Source organism: Chelonia mydas, chromosome 10, assembly GCF_015237465.2.
Source record: "Chelonia mydas isolate rCheMyd1 chromosome 10, rCheMyd1.pri.v2, whole genome shotgun sequence".
NCBI lineage: Eukaryota > Metazoa > Chordata > Testudines > Cheloniidae > Chelonia > Chelonia mydas.
In genome coordinates this window covers 15,492,647-15,512,003 of record NC_051250.2, presented here as the reverse complement: position 1 = coordinate 15,512,003, position 19,357 = coordinate 15,492,647, and the positions used below count along the sequence as shown (strand labels likewise).

Below are 19,357 nucleotides of genomic sequence, written 5' to 3'. Positions count from 1 at the left end.
ACTGCTCTCCCCCTCCCTGCAGGGGGCGCTGCTCTCACTTCCCCTTCCTCCTTCCAGGGGGCGCTACTATCCCGCCTCCTCCCACCTATCTTCTTTGCGCACCCGCTTCCTTTTAGTCCCACCTCCTGAGTCTGCGGTGCGGTAGTCTCGAGTTAGCTCCGCCCCTTTGTACCTCACTAGCCAAATCCGAAACGCACACTGATTGGTAGACCTGCTTGTCAATCCCGCGTTCGCCCCACCTCACTTCCCTGCTCGGGGCGGGTTGGGCTGCCAAGCGGGGATTAATCTTCCGGGGCGCGAAGATTGGTGTATAGGAATGTCAATCGTCGATTAGCTCCACCCCTCACGGTCAGGTAGCACGGAAGATGGCGGCGGCTGCGGCTGCGGAGGCCGGTTGGGTTCTGTGAGGGGGAAGGGGGATTGCGGGGTCCGATGCCGGAGACCGCCGGGCCGTGGCGGAGGGGGGAAGCGGCCGCTGGGGGCGCTCGCCAGAGACCCTGAGAGCCAAGTCCCCGTGTCCGGCGTTGAACGTTGGGGCCTGGAGCGGGCGAGATGCGGTGGCGGCTCTGCGGCGGGAGCGGGCAGCGGCGGGGGGCGCTGCTGCCCCTCGGACCCGGGCTCGGACTCAGGCTTTTTTTCCTCTGGCTGCTGCTGCTGCTGCTGGAAGACGGCGAGGCGGCTCCGCTTCCGCAAACAGGTGCAGGTGAGAAAGGGGTCGGAAGCGCCTCGCGTAAGGGGGTCCGGAGCCAGGGGAGCAGGGCGCGGTGGGATGAGGGGCGAGACAGGTGGGGGGAGAAGGGGGGACCTGCTGTGCGGGGGGGCTGGGGATGAGAGACCTGCTCTGGATGTGTGTGTGGGGGGGAGGGGTGCGAGAGGGGAGAGACTTGGTGTGCAAGGGGGTCAGAAGGGTTACGGGGGTGGGGGGGAGGAGAGACCTGCTGTGCACGGGGACTGGGGCGGACTGTGGGGGCGGAGAGACCTGTTGTGTGATGAGGTTATGGGAGGGAGGAGGAGGAGGGAGACGTGTTGTGTGAGGGGGCTGTGATGTGTAGTGGTTTGAGGGGGCTGGCCCGGAACGATGAGGCAGATCTGGAAGGGAATAAACTGGGAGGAGCAGTAAGGAGGGGGGTGAGACACCCACCATAATCCTTGCTGAGGTGTTCATTGTGATTTGGGGAGGACAGGAAGACTGGAGTCTTGGGGGCTAGGTGATCCATGGTGGGGGTGGGAAAGCAGGATCAAGTGTATCCAGTAAATTCTCCCAATATAATTTTGGTAACATTTGTATTATTTGGAGTCAGGGAGGAGCTGCTCCCCTTCCTTGTTCCACCTACAGGGTGTCACATTTAGCTAGGTGTGTTGTTATGGTATGTGCTAAGGGTTTTACCTTCTCTGAAGCATCAGGTATTGGCTATTGACCGAGTCAGAATCCTAGATTAGTTGGTCCGGTGTTCTGATCCAGTTGGGCAAATCATGTGCTTGTATCATTATTAAATGTTGTCTTACTATTTATCTAAGTCTCTGGAGCTGTTGAGTTTTGTGGTTTCAGAGTAGCAGCTGTGTTAGTGCGTATCCGCAAAAAGAACAGGAGTACTTGTGGCACCTTATCTATTTCCACAGTTTTAAGTTCTTTGTATGGCTTCTACCTCTGTTGCCCTCAGCTATGAGACCTTTGTGTGATTCTCTCTTTCTTTTTTTCTAATTTTGGGAATGAATCACTGAGACTAACAGGCAGAGGGTGGAGGCGCCCTAGTACAGATGTTGCTTACCCTGTTTCTGGCCAGATTGCTGTAATTTTTTACTTGCTGCTTGTGGTTTATCTTTGCCTGTCACACTTGTTTGCTGGCTGTCAGCCTCCATTGGGTTTTCCTCCTATTTTCCTGTACACCAATTTAAAATATGGTTTGGAGGGAAAAAACCCCTCTGTGTTGGTAGTATAATTTGGTTTTAAAGATCTTTCTAGTGGTGATGGGAATGATGTAGCTTATTTATTTATTTGTATTATATTAGGGGCTAGAAGCCCTAACTGAGCCTGGGACCCCACTTTGCTAGGCACTGTACAAAAGCATAGTAAAAATGATCCCTGCCCCAAAGAGCTTTCAGTTGAAATAGACAATATGGTCAAAGTGTGGGCGAAAGAGATACAGCATGCAAGCAGAGATTGGGATCTGATGGACAGAGATTAAATGCTTTGTCCAAGGTCCCACAAGAATTCTGTAGCAAAACTGGGGACGGAACTCAGTTCCCCTCTATTTTAGGCCAGAGCCATAACCAAAAAACCACTCTTTCTCCTGAATTTTCTTCTGAGTAAGTAATTCTAAATTGTTTATAAAGCACTTTTTTAGTTTATGTAAAGATGAATATTTGAAGAGGAGAAATTGGTAAATGTATATGCTGCTTAAGAACGGAATGGCAGTTTTCTCACCTGTGAATCTTAGGAAGGTTATCCAAATAGGATAAATTTGTCAACAGGCTGTATGACTTCTACATGGCAAATTCAGTTTTGTGATTTTTCCTTCCTTTCCTAACTGGAATGCAGGGTTTGTTTTTCTAGAGTGATCTCAAAAGCAGAAGACTTTTTTCCTGATTATGTTGGACTCATTCTCAAAGTATCTCTGCTTTGTTTTTTTGTTTAAGTTCCTCTTTACTATCAGTATTATGCAGTATATCTTACAAAGCTAGAAACTCAAAACATTAGTTTTTAGTGCTAATAACAAGCTTTATCCTCAGTCTGGAAGATTGGGGCCAAAACTGAATAGATGCTATATGGGATATAGTAATAAAGATGTATTAATAATAACAACCTAAACATGATGTGCCATGTACAGTGCAGTTAAAGAGATACTAATGTATAGAGCCCTTCGCTTGAGAAACGAAGTTATTACTGAATGGAGTATTGTAGCTCTGCATGAATTCAGTGTTAGACCAAAAGACATTGAATACTTAATAGACCAGTTGAACTCAACCTTTTTCATACTGAGGATGCCAGGTGTCAGTAGATCACAACTACCACTTCCCATTTTGTGACCCCCAACTTGAGTTTTCATGTTCTGTCTCTGGAAGTAAGCATTCAAAGCAAGCCAGTGCTGATCAGTATAATATTCTGCAAGAGTAGAGGAATGTTCAACATGGAAAATTCTGGGGTCTTCTCTGAGCTTAACCAAAAGATTGATTTTTGCCATGAGAAAGTCAGTGAACTTTGGTGTGGAAAGGGGAACTGCTGATGTTTCCTAGCCATTTCTTTGCATAAAATAGTGGAGGTGTGCATTGGTTTTACCCCTTAATAAATGTCAAAACTGTTACAGTATCATAGTATCTTTTTCAGTTCCACTGGCATCCTCTTTACTTCCAAAGCTGCTTAGCGTATTCACTGAACAATGTGTTCAAATGGTTTGGTGAGTAAGAGACTGACTTCTAGTCCCAAGGCTGCTATGAGAGTTTCTGTCATGGATCAAATAAATTGGTTAGTCTCTAAGGTGCCACAAGTACTCCTTGTCATGGCTCAGGCACTGTCAGTGTAAATATCAGTACAGCAATACCAATCCAGCAGCAAGAACGAGTTGTTAGAAAGCTTTCCTTTTTTTCTCCTGTAGAATAACCTGGTAGTGGACAAAAAAATTGGCAGTCCTCATGTATGAGCCCTTTTCACTTGCACCAAACAAATGCTAAAAATTGGGTAGAAGACCCATCTGTAATTTTATCCTGTTGTATTGAGTAGCTCTGTTCCCAAACGTCTGCAGCCGTGTCACAAATTCATCAGGTGACTGCATCATGAAGAGAAAGTGCTTTGACTGGCTGACAGCAGTAGATTCCAACACAACATTTAATGACATTTGAAACAGTCTGCAGTGTTTCCCATGTTTTGAAGCTAGCAGCTTTCATTATTTGCAGTGACAAAGTATGATGCTCAGGGGGAAGTCGTGCTTACAAAATTGCTGCTGTTAAGTCATATAGGTTTGTAAATCTGTAAGCTTTTGCTTGAATGATTCAGTCGGTTTCTTTCATAAAGATGGATGATTGGTCTCCAACGAGCTCAGTTGTCCCTCTTTTTGATGTCTGTATGCATGCCTCAGAATCCTTTGCCAGCTATTGTGACTGGTCCTTTGAAGAATTTTGGTAGCTAACAAGCATTCGGGGTGTGTGTGTGTGTGTTTGTGTGTGTGCGTGTGCGTGTGCGTGTGCATGCATGCCCTGAGGCCATGAGAGGTAAGTGAGGAAGGGGTAGGAAAAACTGCTCTGTTGCCAGACTTTCTTGAACAGTGTAGGGAACAGGTACTGTAATCAAGTTAACTTCCCTTTAAAGCTAAAGCTGAAGACAAATTACAGGCAGTTCCCAGCAAGACAGATGGACAAAAAGATTACATCGGACACATGACTAGAAAAAGTTGAATTCCATGTTAAAAATAATGCTGCATTTTGTGGCATCATGGAAACAAGCTAAATTCCATGACCACAGAATTGCAGAGTCGCCATGGCCTTGATTGAGATGAATGAGGCAGTTCATACCTCTTGGAGTTATTGTTTTTCAGGCTGTTTGGAGACTCAGACAGCCATTCCTGCATCAATTTACATTTGGCTCAGATTTTTGGCGTTATCTTCCCAACCATAAGGGTTAAAAATACACTTTTTTTTAAACAAACCAACCAACAAAAAAGGGGGAGGAAAGGGAGGAAAAAAAAAAAGATGACTGTGATCCCCTGGTGATTGCAGCCCAGAGATTGAGTGCCACTGTGGTACACACAAGAAAAAGTTACATGGGAAGGGAAAGAGTGGCTGAATAAAGCACCAGCTAAAAGTAGATTGACCAAGATCAAGTTAGTTGATGCTGTGAATGTAAAACCGAAGATAAAAATATGGATGGTAACATGCATAATAATTGAGAGCTGGAGTGAATGCTTAATCTTTAGTCAGGGAAAAGTAGATGTCTGATGCTTTCGGATTTACCCAGTATTCCTTCAGCACAGAGAAGTCCATAGAATGAAGCATAGTTGTTAGCTGTGCTTGGAGCCTGTGGAGCATCAGTGGTTTTAAACCTGAACACCTTAGGATGAGAGGGCTGTCTTGTAAAGTTTTTATATTTTGTGTGGCACAGAGCTAAAGGGGTTGGGGGAGATTACTCTTCTGTAAAGATCTGTGTTTGCAAACCAATCTACTGCACCACCATTTGACACTTCTATGTTAGCACCTGGTTGACTTAAGTCCAAAATCAAATCCCTTTCCAATGTTGCCAGCTTCTATCCTCATATCTGACCTTATACTCTTAAAACTTAACTCAGTCCCCTCCCCCCCCAAATGAAAATAATTGAAATTAACATGATTATGTACCTCCCATAGAACAAAATGTCTGTCATGATTATAATTCCAGAGTCCCTGTCAAGTAATAAAAAGAAGGAACAGAAATTCCAAAAATAAATTCTCTGCTGTGAAACTTGAATAGGTGGTAGAATTTTTTCTGAGAGTGGGTGTGTCTGACTTTATATGTATGAAGAGTTATTGTGAAAATGCTAAATAAAAGAAATGGGTTTTGCATTTAATTCCATATGCTGAAAGGTTGACTGTCATGTTGCTTTCGCAGGAATAAGTTCCATTGTCTGGGTCTGGCTCTCATGAAAAGAGTTCTGTTGGTGTTCACGGGCCGGTGTCGGTTGCCAGTTTTGCAGTTCCAATGGAGTGTAGCTGTTAAAGGTGGTCATGGTCAATAACTGGGAGATGATCTGCTATCTATGTTAGGCCACTTTTGGAGAGGGTTTTGAATATTAGGGTGGACGCCTGGAAATAGACTGCATATTTAATGGAGAGTCAATGTTAAGAGCAGAGCATTGAGTGTGGTGTGTTCATAACCACCTACATGGGACTGTTGCATTTTGTACTAATTGAAGCTCTTTCAGAGTATGGCTTCATTTCTAGTTAGAACCTGCAGTAATCTAGTTTGGTGATCACTGTGGCCAGATGTATGCCTCATAGGATGAGGTATAATCTTCTACACATCTGTAAGTGGAAGTGAGAGACTCTCTGTCATGGGCAGTTGAGAAGGACCACGGGGACAACTTTACAATCAATTGGCTGGTGCCCCCGACAATAGGCGATGTTATTGAGGAGGCAAGTCCTTAAAAGCATTTCCTTCTTAGAACTAGTGTCTGCTATGTCTTGCCTTGGTTCATCTTAAGCTAGCTGCTTTTGAAGTAGGTGCTGTTCTTCAGTAGGTCTTGGAAGATCTGGGAGACGATGGTGTTGAAATCTGCCATTAGGAGATGTGAACTGTGTATTGGTAGAATTTCAACTTGTGTTGTCTACCCAGCTTTCTTCAAGTTGAGGAATTGTAGTTGAATCTCTTGTCTACCTCTGATGGTTATCACTTACTTTTATATCTAATTTAAATTGTGAAGCACTCGGAGTTAATTTCTGCGAGTCCCATGCCATATCTGCCCCACTATACAGGTAACAAAATGGGATATTTAGTAATCTTCAGCTAGGTGCTATAGAATTTGTATATTCTTGGAACTAAGCTGTTTAGGTGGTTAATCAGGCTTTTTGTAGCCTTCCCAGGGAAAAGGGAAGGATTAGAGCCACACCTATCAAAGTAGATAAGATTATACATCCTGCCATATTATGTGATAGCACATGCTTCTGTTCTTAAATGTCTTAGGGTTCACCCAACTAGGGAGGTGGTAATTTCAAGGGCATTTGTCTGCTATATGTACTTAATCTGTAATCTGTGTGTGAAGTTTAATTCACAGATTCATGGATCACTATTCTCTCACAATGTATCAACAGCAGATGCTGTTTCAATCCTTGCTCAACTGCAGCAGGATCCACGTGGCCAATGACAGGCTAGGGTGCTTTAGATATACACTCTGGTTTGCTGTGCAGTAAATTGCCATATAGATAAGCCCTTTAACATCTGAGTTTTAAAAAGCCTGTGTGAGAGGTTCAGATGTAACCTAATAAAAACTCCTGTATGTGGTTATATCTTTCTGTTGTTTTATGGGCACATTGAAATGAGGGAACATGTTTAGTCTCCACTTGAAATAGTTTCAGTGGTCTGAAATATATTATTTTTTCAAAATACTAGCATTGTGCTGAAGTTACCACATCAGCAGAAGTCAGATAAATTGGTAGTGTATTTTCTTACTGAGTACCAGTTGCTAATAGATGTTTGCAGTACAATATAAGACAAATAAGAGCTACCTGAAGCTGTATGAAGAGCGTGTTTTAATTTTCTTTATTTTCTTTTAAAAGAGATTGAACTTCAGGTTACATTCCTTCACCAGTTCCTGTTAACCTGTGCTTGTTGCTTGATTGCAGTGTGTCAGAAGATGATGAGTGGTGCTTTCTGAGTAACAGACCTAGTGTAAAACATATACATTCTGTAATTTTAAGGGCTGTTTGATTTTATTATGCAATGATATATTCTATTGTGCCACTGCAGAAATAGCTGTTAAAGGCATTATCCTGAGAAAAATTGTTGTTTTTGACTAAGAGTTGCTCAACAGAGCACAGGAGAAAAAATGCAGGATGACAGGAATGGGGCGCGCAACGGAATGCGCTTCAGAGTCTGTCATTCTGAATCTAGGACAGTCTACTGATGGTATTGTTTTGTTTTAACCTACAAATCGGGCCTTATCAAGAATATGTATTGTGACATAGTTTTAAACAGGCTAACTGGTTTAAGGTCCTAGCCTGTCATCTATATGCATTCAAAACTCATGGACTTGAGTAAGAAAATACTAGGAATGGCACCATCATGTTTCCATGTCTATGCATGCTATGGTCCTGTAGATATTTAGATAGATCTTAAAATGTATTTTGGAGACTTTGTAGAACAAATAAAGGTCTGATATGGTCCTTCTCCTGAACTGCTAACAATCTAAGAATCAAGACTTATGAAGAAGTCAGGTAGAATTTCCAGAATATTTCTCCATTTGAAAACAATTGCTAACATGGAAGAAAAGTCGAAGCCCCTGTAGTTTCTCACCAATAGGTCTCCTGTTTGGATTTACACTTTACCCCAGAGCCATTGACATTTGCAAAACCATATAATCAATTTTACAGATACACATGAGATTGCACGCTTCAAACATGTGCTCTCAGTAATACCTTGATAAGACAAGCCCTCAAATAATACATTGTCCAGAAACAGAGAGGCCTGATACTTATAAGTATGAAGAAATGAACTGAAAAACCAAAGAATGGCCATAGAACTACCTGGAACACCTATCTAAGTATTTCAGAATAATAGAGACTACTCTGGATCTGACTCAGTGTCAGAAAAAAAAAAAGAAAGCTGTTGTCCACTATCACATTAGTATTGTGATGTTAACTCTCAGTAGTAATATTGCTCACTCCCTACATGCTCGCCCCAATTCACCTTGCTTACGGATTCTATTTGTGTCCTCCATTGGGCCTCACAAGCTACCATTGCCCTATTTTAATCCTAAGTGTGTAGATGCATATGTGAAATAAGTGTTCCCTTCAGGTTTTTACCTTGCTCAGTGCATGTTCAGTTGATACTCTTATGACAACTTCAAGATTAGTACTGTAGTAGCTTACCTGCATTCTGCCATATATTTCATGTTGCATCAGTTTTGGATGATGACCCAGCACGTGTTCATTTTAAGAACACTTTCACTGCAGATTTGACAAAAGGCAAAGAAGGTACCAATGTGAGATTTCTAAAGATAGCTACAGTACTTGACCCAAGGTTTAAGAATTTGAAGTGCTTTCCAAAAGCTGAGAGGGATGAGGTGTGGAACATGCTTTCAGAAGTCTTAAAAGAGCAGTATTCCAATGCGGAAACTACAGAACCTGAACTACCAACAAAGAAAATCAAATTTCTGCTGGTGGCATCTGACTCAGATGATGAAAATGAACATGCGTTGGTCTGCACTGCTTTGGATCCTTATCGAGCAGAACCCATTATCAGCATGGATGCATGTCCTCTGGAATGGTGGTTGAAACATGAAGGGACACATGAATCTTTAGCGCATCTGACATGTAAATATCTTGCGACGCTGGCTACAAGAGTGCCATGCGAATGCCTGTTCTCACTTTCAGGTGATGTAAACAAGAAGTGGGCAGCATTATCTCCTGCAAATGTAAACAAACTTGTTTGTCTGAGTGATTGGTTGAACAAGAAGTAGGACTGAGTGGACTTTGTTTTGTTTTTGAATGCAGTTTTTTGTACATAATTCTACATTTGTAAGTTCAACTTTCCCGATAGAGATAGCATTATAGTACTTGTATTAGGCAAATTGAAATACTATTTTTTTTACTGTGTAAATATTTGTAATAGAAAATAAATATAAAGTGAGCACTGTACACTTTGAATTCTTTGTTGTAATTGAAATCAATATATTTGAAAATGTAGAAAACACCCCCAAATATTTAAATAGATGATATTCTATTATTAACAGCTCGATTAATTGTGATTAATTTTTTAGTTGCTTGACAGCCCTCCTTGAAATGTATACATTTGAATTTTTACTAAAAACATTAACTGAAACTATAGCATAACTTTCCATCGAATGTGTAGGATTGCAATAAAATGAATTTAGCTGAGAGGGAGACAGTCAACCCTGATAGGCTGAATGATTAACACAGTGTTCACTTTTATTTGCAAATAACTTTACTGTTAACTACAGATGTTCAACATAGATCTGTACACTGTGGGTTAGAACATTTCTCATGTGTATGCAGCTTCCAGTATACTGTACCCTACAATGTTTTTTATTTGCCTCTTTATTTCTAATAGAAGAAAGTGGTGAAAATCTGATCTGTGGTTATAAGCTCATAGCATCGTATTTATATGTAAAGATCATAGCGTCTAACCGCTACATAATGCTCTAAGATTTTTGAAAAAATCATATTTTGTGTATTAATGACTTACAATCTAATATGCTTGCACAGATGTCATTTTGGAAAGTAACATATTTGCTTTTGCTGGCATTACCTTCAATTATAAAATTGCCTGACTTATGTTTAAAATAATGTTAAGTTAATCATGGTAACCATGTGGTAATAGGAACACGCTGGATTTTGTATTTGTATTTAGTGATTTTAGTGCAGTAGTAGTGAAGCAATATTCTTCCATGGCATTCATCATGCAGAGATGAAAGATTTCAGTTCCCCCAAATAAGACCAAATTTTGGAGCTTCTACTCACATTTTAAGTAGCATTTATTCATCTGTTATCCTAAATGCCTAAAAGTTGCAGTCCATAGTGGCTTAAAAGAAAATAGTTTAAGTGAAGCATATGTATTTCACCTATTATTTTGTAATGTTTGGAATTACAGAGCTCTTCCTTCTCCCTCTCTCTGGAATTTCTGTGCTCAGCTCTCTATTCTGAGGTTGTCATCTTCTACCGCTTTTTCTTCCCCCTTCACTAGCTTCCCCAATTGATTGCTGTAGCTTCACATTCTTCCCAATTCATTTTCAAGGGATTATGTTGGAGTGGGCAAACTTTTTGGCCCGAGGGCCACATCGGGTTTGCGAAACGGTATGGAGGGTCGAGCAGGGAAGGCTGTGTATCTGCAAACAGCCTGGTCCCCATCACCTGTCCACCCCCTCCCACTTCCCGCCCCCTGACTGTCCCCCTCAGGACCCTCCCCTGCTCCTTGTCCTCTGACTGCCCCCTCCCGGGACTCCCTGACCCATCCAACCCCCCGCCATCTCCCCTGACTACCCCCTCCCGGGACCCCCATCCCTAACTGCCCCCCCCCAGGATCCCACCCCCTATCCAACCCCCCCTGCTCCCTGTCTCCTGACTGCCACCCCCCCCAACCTCCGCCCTATCCAGCTGCCCCCTGTCTGCCCCCCGGGACCTCCTGCCCCTTACCCAACCCTCTCCTCCCCCCACCCCCTTACCTTGCTGCTCAGAGCGGCAGGACAGGCTTATTTGAAAGCCTGGGAGGTGGGCGGGTGCAAACCGCACTGCCCACTTGGCGGCGTGACTGTGGTGGAGAGGGGACAGTGGGGGGCGGGGCCGGGGCTGGGGTCTAGCCTCCCTGGCTGGGAGCTCAGGAGCTGGGCAGGACGGTCCCGCTGGCCGTAGTTTTCCCACCTCCGGATTATGTGAAGAGGAGACAGATATTACCAAAGGGCTTTTGAAAAAATCTGATTTGTATATAAACACTTTTTCTAGCTTTTAGACTCCAATGCTGTTAAGATATTCTTCTGAAAGCTACTTTGCATATTTTAAAACTGGCATTCATAGTCCTTAATGAGCCCCTTTTTAATGTAAATTGCATAGACAATGCACTTAGTATGTTAATTCAGTAGTAAACAAAGCTCATAAACATGACTTCCTTCACTCCCTGTATCCAGTTCTAAAATGTGGTAAGCACAACAGTAAAAGAGTAGACAGAAAGTTTGGATTCTCAGACATGAAGAATTAAGTCATGAGGATTTGGAAACAAGTAGTTCAGAAAACTTTATAAGTGGGTATACAGGTTTTAGCAGTTCTAGCCACCTATAACTTTTACTAATCCCGTTTCCATTGTTAAAAAGGTACTATATCCCGAGTATACTTTTTTATTGTTAACTGCAAACTGATGGTTCAATAGACATCTATGTGTTCATTATGTACTTTCATCAGACAAATATACAATATTTTGGGATAATCCAAAGAAAATCTATTTTCAAATCCCAATATTTGATGCAGTCTAAGATTGTTTCATGCTATTATTTTATATTTCAGTGTCATAGATGGAACTGCTGTGGTTCTTGACTTAGTATATGTCTGTCTTCAGAAGCAAATAGGAAATTCCAGTCTAGGTTTGTGTCTCATTTCTCCTCTCCCACGTTTAGTGACAGAACAGACCGTGTGATGATAGCCAATTTGTAATGTTGCAAGTAGTTTTTCTATATTGTGAAAGGAGATGGTAACATTTCACAGGGAACACATTTTGGACTGTACAGCCAGCCTACCTATTGAAGAAAAACCTTTCAAAGATTTGCTTGAATTAGTCTGGTGTTGCTTCCTTCACAAGGAGCATTTTAGGTGCAGTCAATCTCCAGTAAAAATCAACCTAGATTATATAGTATTGCCAAATCAGATTTTTCTGAAAGTATACTTAACACATGTCTTTCCTAATGGTCCTACATTTTATGATTTGGTTTAAATTAGAAGGTCAAAGTAAATTCTTCAGCTCTCCAGTTAAGGTTATCTCAAATTGATTGCAGCACCTGAGAAACCACAGTAATCTTACTACTTATATCTCAGGTTCAACAGAATATGAAGTAAACAATTTTCAGTGCTCTACGTAAGGTTACTGATGACAGAGTGCTGGCTAACTGGTTTTACGAATGGGCTGTTGAGCATCTTTTCTCTAATTATATTAACAGTACTTGTCTAACACAAATTAAAGTCTGCTTTTTACCAGTCCAGTTTGATTGCTTGAGAAATAATTTTTCAAAATTAGCAAGAGCAAAAATTCCAAACTTCATGAAAAGAATGTGTCTGATCTCCAAGAGTGAATGACTTTAATTTGTGTGTTTCGTGAATAACTGAAAAGTAAAGTAAGAGTAGTCCACTTTTAAATCAGCTGTATTTCTTACCCTCTTTCCACATTTAACAACTCTTTTGGAGGACTACTATGTTTCAAATAGGCTGTTTTTCTTGATTAAAGTACTGAGATACTGTTTTTGTACCTCCATTCAATATAGCTAGAATAATGTTTTCAAAATTTAACATGTTAGTTTGAGCTAGGATTCATATTCTTTAAACTGTAATGAGTTATTGTTTTGTTGCCTGTTTAAATACTTCCCTCAGTTAATTTTCCTGTTGACAGATATTTTTTCCCTTTAAAGAGTTAGAATTTCTCCGCCTCATGTTAAGATACAGATGAGGGTTTTAGGTTTCTTTTGTCTATGGGAGAACTCCTTTTTCATGGAATTTAATATCACATGATACTGGTGAACACCCCACCCGTATTACAAAAAAAAAGTCTTGCTAAATTAGAAACGCTATTTTGTTTTGTTTTTTTTAAATGCCACTACAAGTAGGGTATCTTTCCTGAATTTTATAGAACTGCAGTAGGCAAAAAAACAAGGTATTAAGGACCTGAGCAGGTATGTAACTTTTATTCAAACAAATAGTCCCATTGAGGGCAATGGGATTTCTCATGTGCTTAAAATTAAGCATGTGTATGAGTGTTTGTAACAACAAGGGCTAAAATTTTATTTTCATTAAGAACGTCTTTTTAGCTGGCATCAAACCTGTCACTTCAAAACAATATTGCATTTGTGTTAACAGTGCAAAGTTATTTAGATTTTTAGTACATTAACAAAGTTATTGTGAACTTTTTTTATACACACAGGCCAAAATTGTACCAAAGCGTGGGATTTTAAAAGCACCTACATGATTTAGGTACAAGTCCTATTGAGTTTAGACTGCAAACCCTGACAGAATATAGCCTGGTCAAAGCGTTTCAGCTTTCTTGACTTGTGGAAGTTGAATTCGTTGTGGGGGGAGTGGTGTTTGCAAATAAAGCATGGACTGTTTGCTTAACTGTCTTGGGTTTGTGGTGTTTCAGTAGTAAGCATGTTAATGAGACTTGGGTTTGTCCTTTTCAGCAGATGAACATTTTAAGGGTGGAACCTCTTAAAGTAGTTTAAAAACAAAAAAGTCTGTAAAATCTGAAACTGAAGAAACAAGTACAGAGTATATTTTTTAAAACCCTGTTCGAGCATTAAGTTTCTCTCCTTGTAAAACTGTTGTCTTAATCGTCGACCTCAGTCACAGAAAAATATATACTAATTAATTTTTATAAACTACATATTTTTAAAATAGGCTTTTCATAAATCAGAATGTCATGATTGTAATATTTGATGTCTTTTGACCAGATAGTAGGAATAAATAAAGAAATAAACTTTTTACCGCTAGAAAGGGTGAGATTCCTGGCCAGTCACAAGATATAGAAACTTATAACTATCACTGGTTTTTGACTGAATATAGAGGATCTGATAGTGCTGTTCTGGTGATTCAAAGAAGAGTGCCTGTTACACTACTTTTTGTTGCCAGAGCAGTGAAGAGCACCCTAATTGTAAATATAGCCCACAAAGTGTAATTTTCAGTCAGTGCTTTTACCTGAAACACAGCTAGGAGGGAAAGAAGGAAAGTTTTATGCAACTTTTTTATTTAAAAGGCAGTTACTTCTAAGTTTCAAGTAGCTTTCAATCATCCTAGAGGAAATGGATTTGTGGGCAGAGAGGTCTAAGGTACAAAGTAAACCTACAAACAGGTATACTGATTCATCAGTCATTTTCAAAATTTCTTGTTTTAAACATCTGTAAATTTTACATTTTCAGTGTTACAGGTACTGTTGCTTTCAGAATTCAGAAAATCTGGGTGTGTGTGTGTGTAACTTCGTATACTATACCCAGCCTTATTAATTGAGGAAACTTGAGTCAGAGATGTGGAATAGATTATGCGACAAATTGCTGACATTTCTAAATTATTACAAATGGAAAAATATATAGGCATTATGTAGAAGACTTTATTTGAATGCATATAATTTGTTTTGCTACCAGAGCTCTTTCCGTGCCTGGCTACATAATTCTGACTCAAAGGCAATAGTTGAGTAACCCTGTGGTGTACTAAGATGTCTGTTGTGTTCAAATAAATAGTCAATATTTACAATAGTGGCGTGCGTGTAATCTAATTAGATTAGCATGCTTAGAGCCATTTTGAGGGAATAAATCAAAGCCACCAACTACAGCTGAAGTCTCTTAACGTCTGAACTTGTTATAATTTCTGCATTAATAATTCATACTTCTATTGTCTGAGTAAAAATGTTTAAACGTTGTAAAATACACCAATATGATCTTTGTAAGCCATATTTTGATTCATTATGTCAACTGAATTAATTTTAAAATGTGTACAGAATAAGTGAGGGGTTCTTTTTCAGTTTAACTCTCATGCTGAAGACCAAGGCAAAAATCTGTTTTACAATTAATCTGTTAAAGCTTCAACACTTAAAACCCTGGAAAGAATATGGAAAAGGTAGAAACAGACGTTTATACGTATTTTCTCTGTAACAAATAGTTGACCTTCAATAAGTAAAGTAGTTGTGTCAGAAATAAAATTCCTTTGATTGTAGACCTACACTGTTTTTGTTCAGATTACTTGAACATTGTCCACAGTAATTGAAGGTTATCTTTAGGGACAATTAGTTGACTACTTTTTCCTTTCAAGTTCTGACCCTATATCAAGATGTCATTTTGGGTGGATGTTCTTAGTTATTAAAGTGTTTCAGAGTGCATTTGGTTTCAAGGTGTAGCTTTTGATGTTAGTAAAATTTTATGGAAACAAGGGAGGCTTTGTGCACTTGAATTAGTACAATATTTTTAAAAGACTGTAGTATCTTTAAAAAAAAAAAAAGACAAATTAACTCAATTTCTTAGGCTTTCCTAAGCTTGGTTACTAGTCGACTAGGGTGGTTTTATAGATGTCAGTTTTGATCTAAATGGTATTATATAATGTTCTTAATCTGCGGTATTCCAGCTGTCCCTCCCTAGCCCATTCCATTATTTTTGTGTATTACAGTGGTTACTTAGTATTAAAAGTGAATGGGAAGTTAATTTAGCAGTCACTCAAGACTTCCAAATAGACATTAATATTTTCTAATTGAAAATATGTTCTCCTGACCAAATCAGGTATTCCCTTGCTGCATATGCAAGGTCAGAAAAGTCATAGAATCATTATGTATTGATGTGTTGGACCAGAAAGGGAAAGTTTACAGGCGGGCAACAAAAGAAAATGTTGAATCATTTTGTGCCTTGGAGTACTGACATTCTGCAGCAAAACACTGGCAGAACTGGTGAGTCTGCAATTGAGAGGATCCACTGGCTTTAACCCCTTTGTTTGGAGGAACGCAGCAGGCATTAACATGCTCTCCTGTTGGGTTTGGGTTGGGAAGCAGATTACACCACCTCCAAACCCCTGCCTAAATTTACTGCAGAGGAGCTCACTTATTCAGGTTGACTAGGTTTCCTGGGATGGAGAATTCCTTTAAATGTTCACAAAGGAGCCAATAGTTTTAAAAACTATGTAAGGTGAAAAAGAATGGTACAAGATGCATCCCTTTAGTAGCACCACAGGCCACATTCAGGTTAAGGAACCGAACCTCTCTTGGTAGTGATGTTACTCTAACGTAATTCCTACTCTACTCAGCTTGCCTTGCCATCCTTGTCACCCAGCCTACCTTTTCTTCATTTCTCAACACTGTGCTCCTACTCAAACACACTACTTCTACCCCATCCCACAATCATGCTCCTCCCGATTCCCTAGTTGACAGCCCCTACATATACCCATTCACGCTGTACTTGTCTGGACACTCAAATAGTACTGTTTATTTGTACTGTGGTAGTACCCCGCCATGGTCCAACACCCTATTGTGCTCGGCTTTGTATTTAATAGTCCTAGAACAAAAAGAGGGTTCCTGTCCTAAAGAGTTTATAGTATAAATAGAATCTTTGGTGCTAACTTTTCACAAATGAAGTAAGGAATGACCAGGTTAAGGTAGAAGAGGTGTGTAGTGCTCCATAACTCTTAATTGTACACTAACATAGAGTCCATAATTCTGAGTTAAAACTGCACTCTAATCTTTTACAGCAATATTACTGGTCTTCATATTAGGGCTGTCAAGCGATTTAAAAAAAATTAATAGCGATTAATTTGTGTGATTAATCGTGCTGTTAAACAATAATATAATACCATTTATTTAAATATTTTTGGATGTTTTCCACGTTTTCAAATATATTGATTTCAGTTACAACACAAAATACAAAGTATACATTGATCACTTTATATTTATTTTTGATTACGAATATTTGCACCTAATACAAGTACTGTAGTTCAATCTCTTTATCATGAAAGATGAGTTTACAAATGTAGAATTATGTACAAAAAATAAGACAATGTACAACTTTAGAGCCTACAAGTCCATTCAGTCCTATTTCTCGTTTAGCCAATCACTCAGACAAACAAGTTTGTTTACATTTGCAGGAGATAATGCTGCCCGCTTTTTTACAATGTCATCTGAAAGTGAGAACAGACATTCGCATGGCACTGTTGTAGCCAGCATTGCAAGATATTTACGTGCTAGATGCTCTAAAGATTCATATATACCCTCGTGCTTCGACCACCATTCCAGAGGACATTCATGCTGATAACGGGTTCTGCGTGATAATGATCCAAAGCAGTGCAGACCATTGCATGTTCATTTGAGTCCGATACCACCGGCAGAAGGTTGTTTTTCTTTTTTTGGTGGTTCAAGTTGTGGTTGTTTCTGCATTGGAGTGTTGCTCTTTTAAGACTTCTGAAAGCATGTTCCACACCTCGTCCCTCTCAGATTTTGGAAGGCACTTCAGATTCTTAAACCTTAGGTCGAGTGCTCTAGCTATCTTTAGAAATCTCACATCGGTACCTTCTTTGCCTTTTGTCAGATCTGCAGTGAAAGTGTTCTTGAAATGAACAACATGTGCTGGGTCATCATCCAAAACTGCTGTAATATATGGCAGAATGCAGGTAAAACGCAGAGCAGGAGACATACAATTCTCCCCCAAGGAGTTCGGTCAAAAATTTAATTAACACACTTTTTAATGAGCATCATCAGTATGGAAGCATGTCCTCTGGAATGGTGGCTGAAGCATGAAGGGACATATGAATGTTTAGCATATCTGGCACGTAAATGCCTCGTAACACTGGCTACAAAAGCACTATGTGAATGCAGGTTCTCACTTTCAGGTGACATTGTAAATAAAAAAGCGGGCAGCATTATCTCCTGTAAATGTAAACAAACTTGTTTGACTTAGTGATTGGCTGAACAAGAAATAGGACTGAGTGGACTTGTAGGCTCTAAAGTTTAACATTTTTTGTTTTTGAGTGCTGTTATGCAACCAAAAAAAGTCTACATTTGTAAGTGGCACTTTGACGATAAAGAGATTGAACTACAGTACTTGTTTGAGGTGAATTAAAAAATACTATATATTTTGTTTCTTTTACAGTACAAATATTTGTAATAAAAATAATAGTGAGAACTGTACACTTTATATTTTGTGCTGTAATTGAAATCAATATATTTGAAAATGTATAAGAAAAACATTGCAAATGTTGAATAAATTTCAGTTGGTATTCTGTTATTGTTTAACAGTGCGATTAAAACTGCAATTACTCGCGATTAATGTTTTTGAGTTAATTGCATGAGTTAACTGCGATTAATTGACAGCTCTACTTTTTTTCCTCCCCAAAACAACCCTTTCTCACATTTTATAAGGGTTTTCATTACATGTACTTTGGTGCGCGTGCAAAGTCCTTGCCTTGCTCTTATAATTGGCCATTCATCTGCAACCTGAAAGACTGTATGTCTTGACATTTTGGATTGTAACAACTCCCAGATTTATCCTTTGGATTTATGGTCAATTATGCCAGCTCTCATGTTCATGTTTGTATTTCCTTAACCTTTTTACAGTGTTTTGAATAACTTGTGTTCATGAATGTGAGACAAATGACAAGGGGTAGCATTCTTGTTTACAGTGTTGTAGCTGTGTTGGTCCATATCGTGAAAGAAAACCTGCACAATGCTTTAAAAAGCTTAAAAGCATAACTTTGCTGGACACTAAAAGTCATGGACTCAGTAAAAAGACATTGGATTTATGGCTCAGTAGAACAATATGTAACTCACTAATGCTCCTTTATCTTATGACTGTGAGGTATTAACTGCCCACTTCGCCTTTAATGGTCTCTTGTAACATGTGTTAACTCAGGGGTACACAACCTATGGCATATATGCCAAAGGCAGCACGAGAGCTGATTTTCAGTGGCACTCAGACTGGGTCCTGGCCACTGGTCCGGGGGGCTCTGCATTTTAATTTCATTTTAAATGAAGCTTCTTAAACATTTTAAAAACCTTATTTACTTTATATACAACAATAGTTTAGTTATAGATTAAAGACTTTATAGAAAGAGCCTTCTAAAAACGTTAAAATGTATTACTGGCATGCGAAACCTTAAATTAGAGTGAATAAATGAAGACTCGGCACACCACTTCCGAAAGGTTGCCGTCCCCTGTGTTAACTCCTTTGCTTAATGGTTTGTTCCACCTTGTATATAGCTGTGGCACTCCGAGTACCTTTCCAAGACTTGAAGAGCTTTGTGTAAGCTCAAAAGCTTGTCTGTTTTGCCAACAGAAGTTGGTCCAATAAAAGATTACATCATCCACCTTGTCTCTCATAAGGGCTAGCATTGGGAATAGAAAAGCAGTGTTCTGTACCAGCTTTCCCACATAACTGTCATCTTCCAGCTATAGATATTTCCTGGGCTTGTTCCTTCATGATATAATTTGTGACAACTGAGAACT

The 19,357-nt window shown here is 39.8% G+C and overlaps 1 protein-coding gene across 2 annotated transcripts in view; it reads left to right on the top strand.

Moving 5' to 3' along the window:
* The first annotated feature begins 303 nt into the window (after positions 1-303).
* The window catches only part of LMTK2 (lemur tyrosine kinase 2), a 90,286-nt gene continuing 71,232 nt past the window's right edge, over positions 304-19,357 (top strand). Inside the window, exon 1 of one of the 2 annotated variants that reach the window (XM_037910868.2) lies at positions 304-703. In XM_037910868.2, coding sequence (XP_037766796.1) covers positions 553-703 — 151 coding nt within the window. In that variant the 5' untranslated portion in view covers positions 304-552. The remainder of the gene's footprint in view (positions 704-19,357) is intronic. The other variant, XR_006284340.1, reaches the window with a different exon arrangement.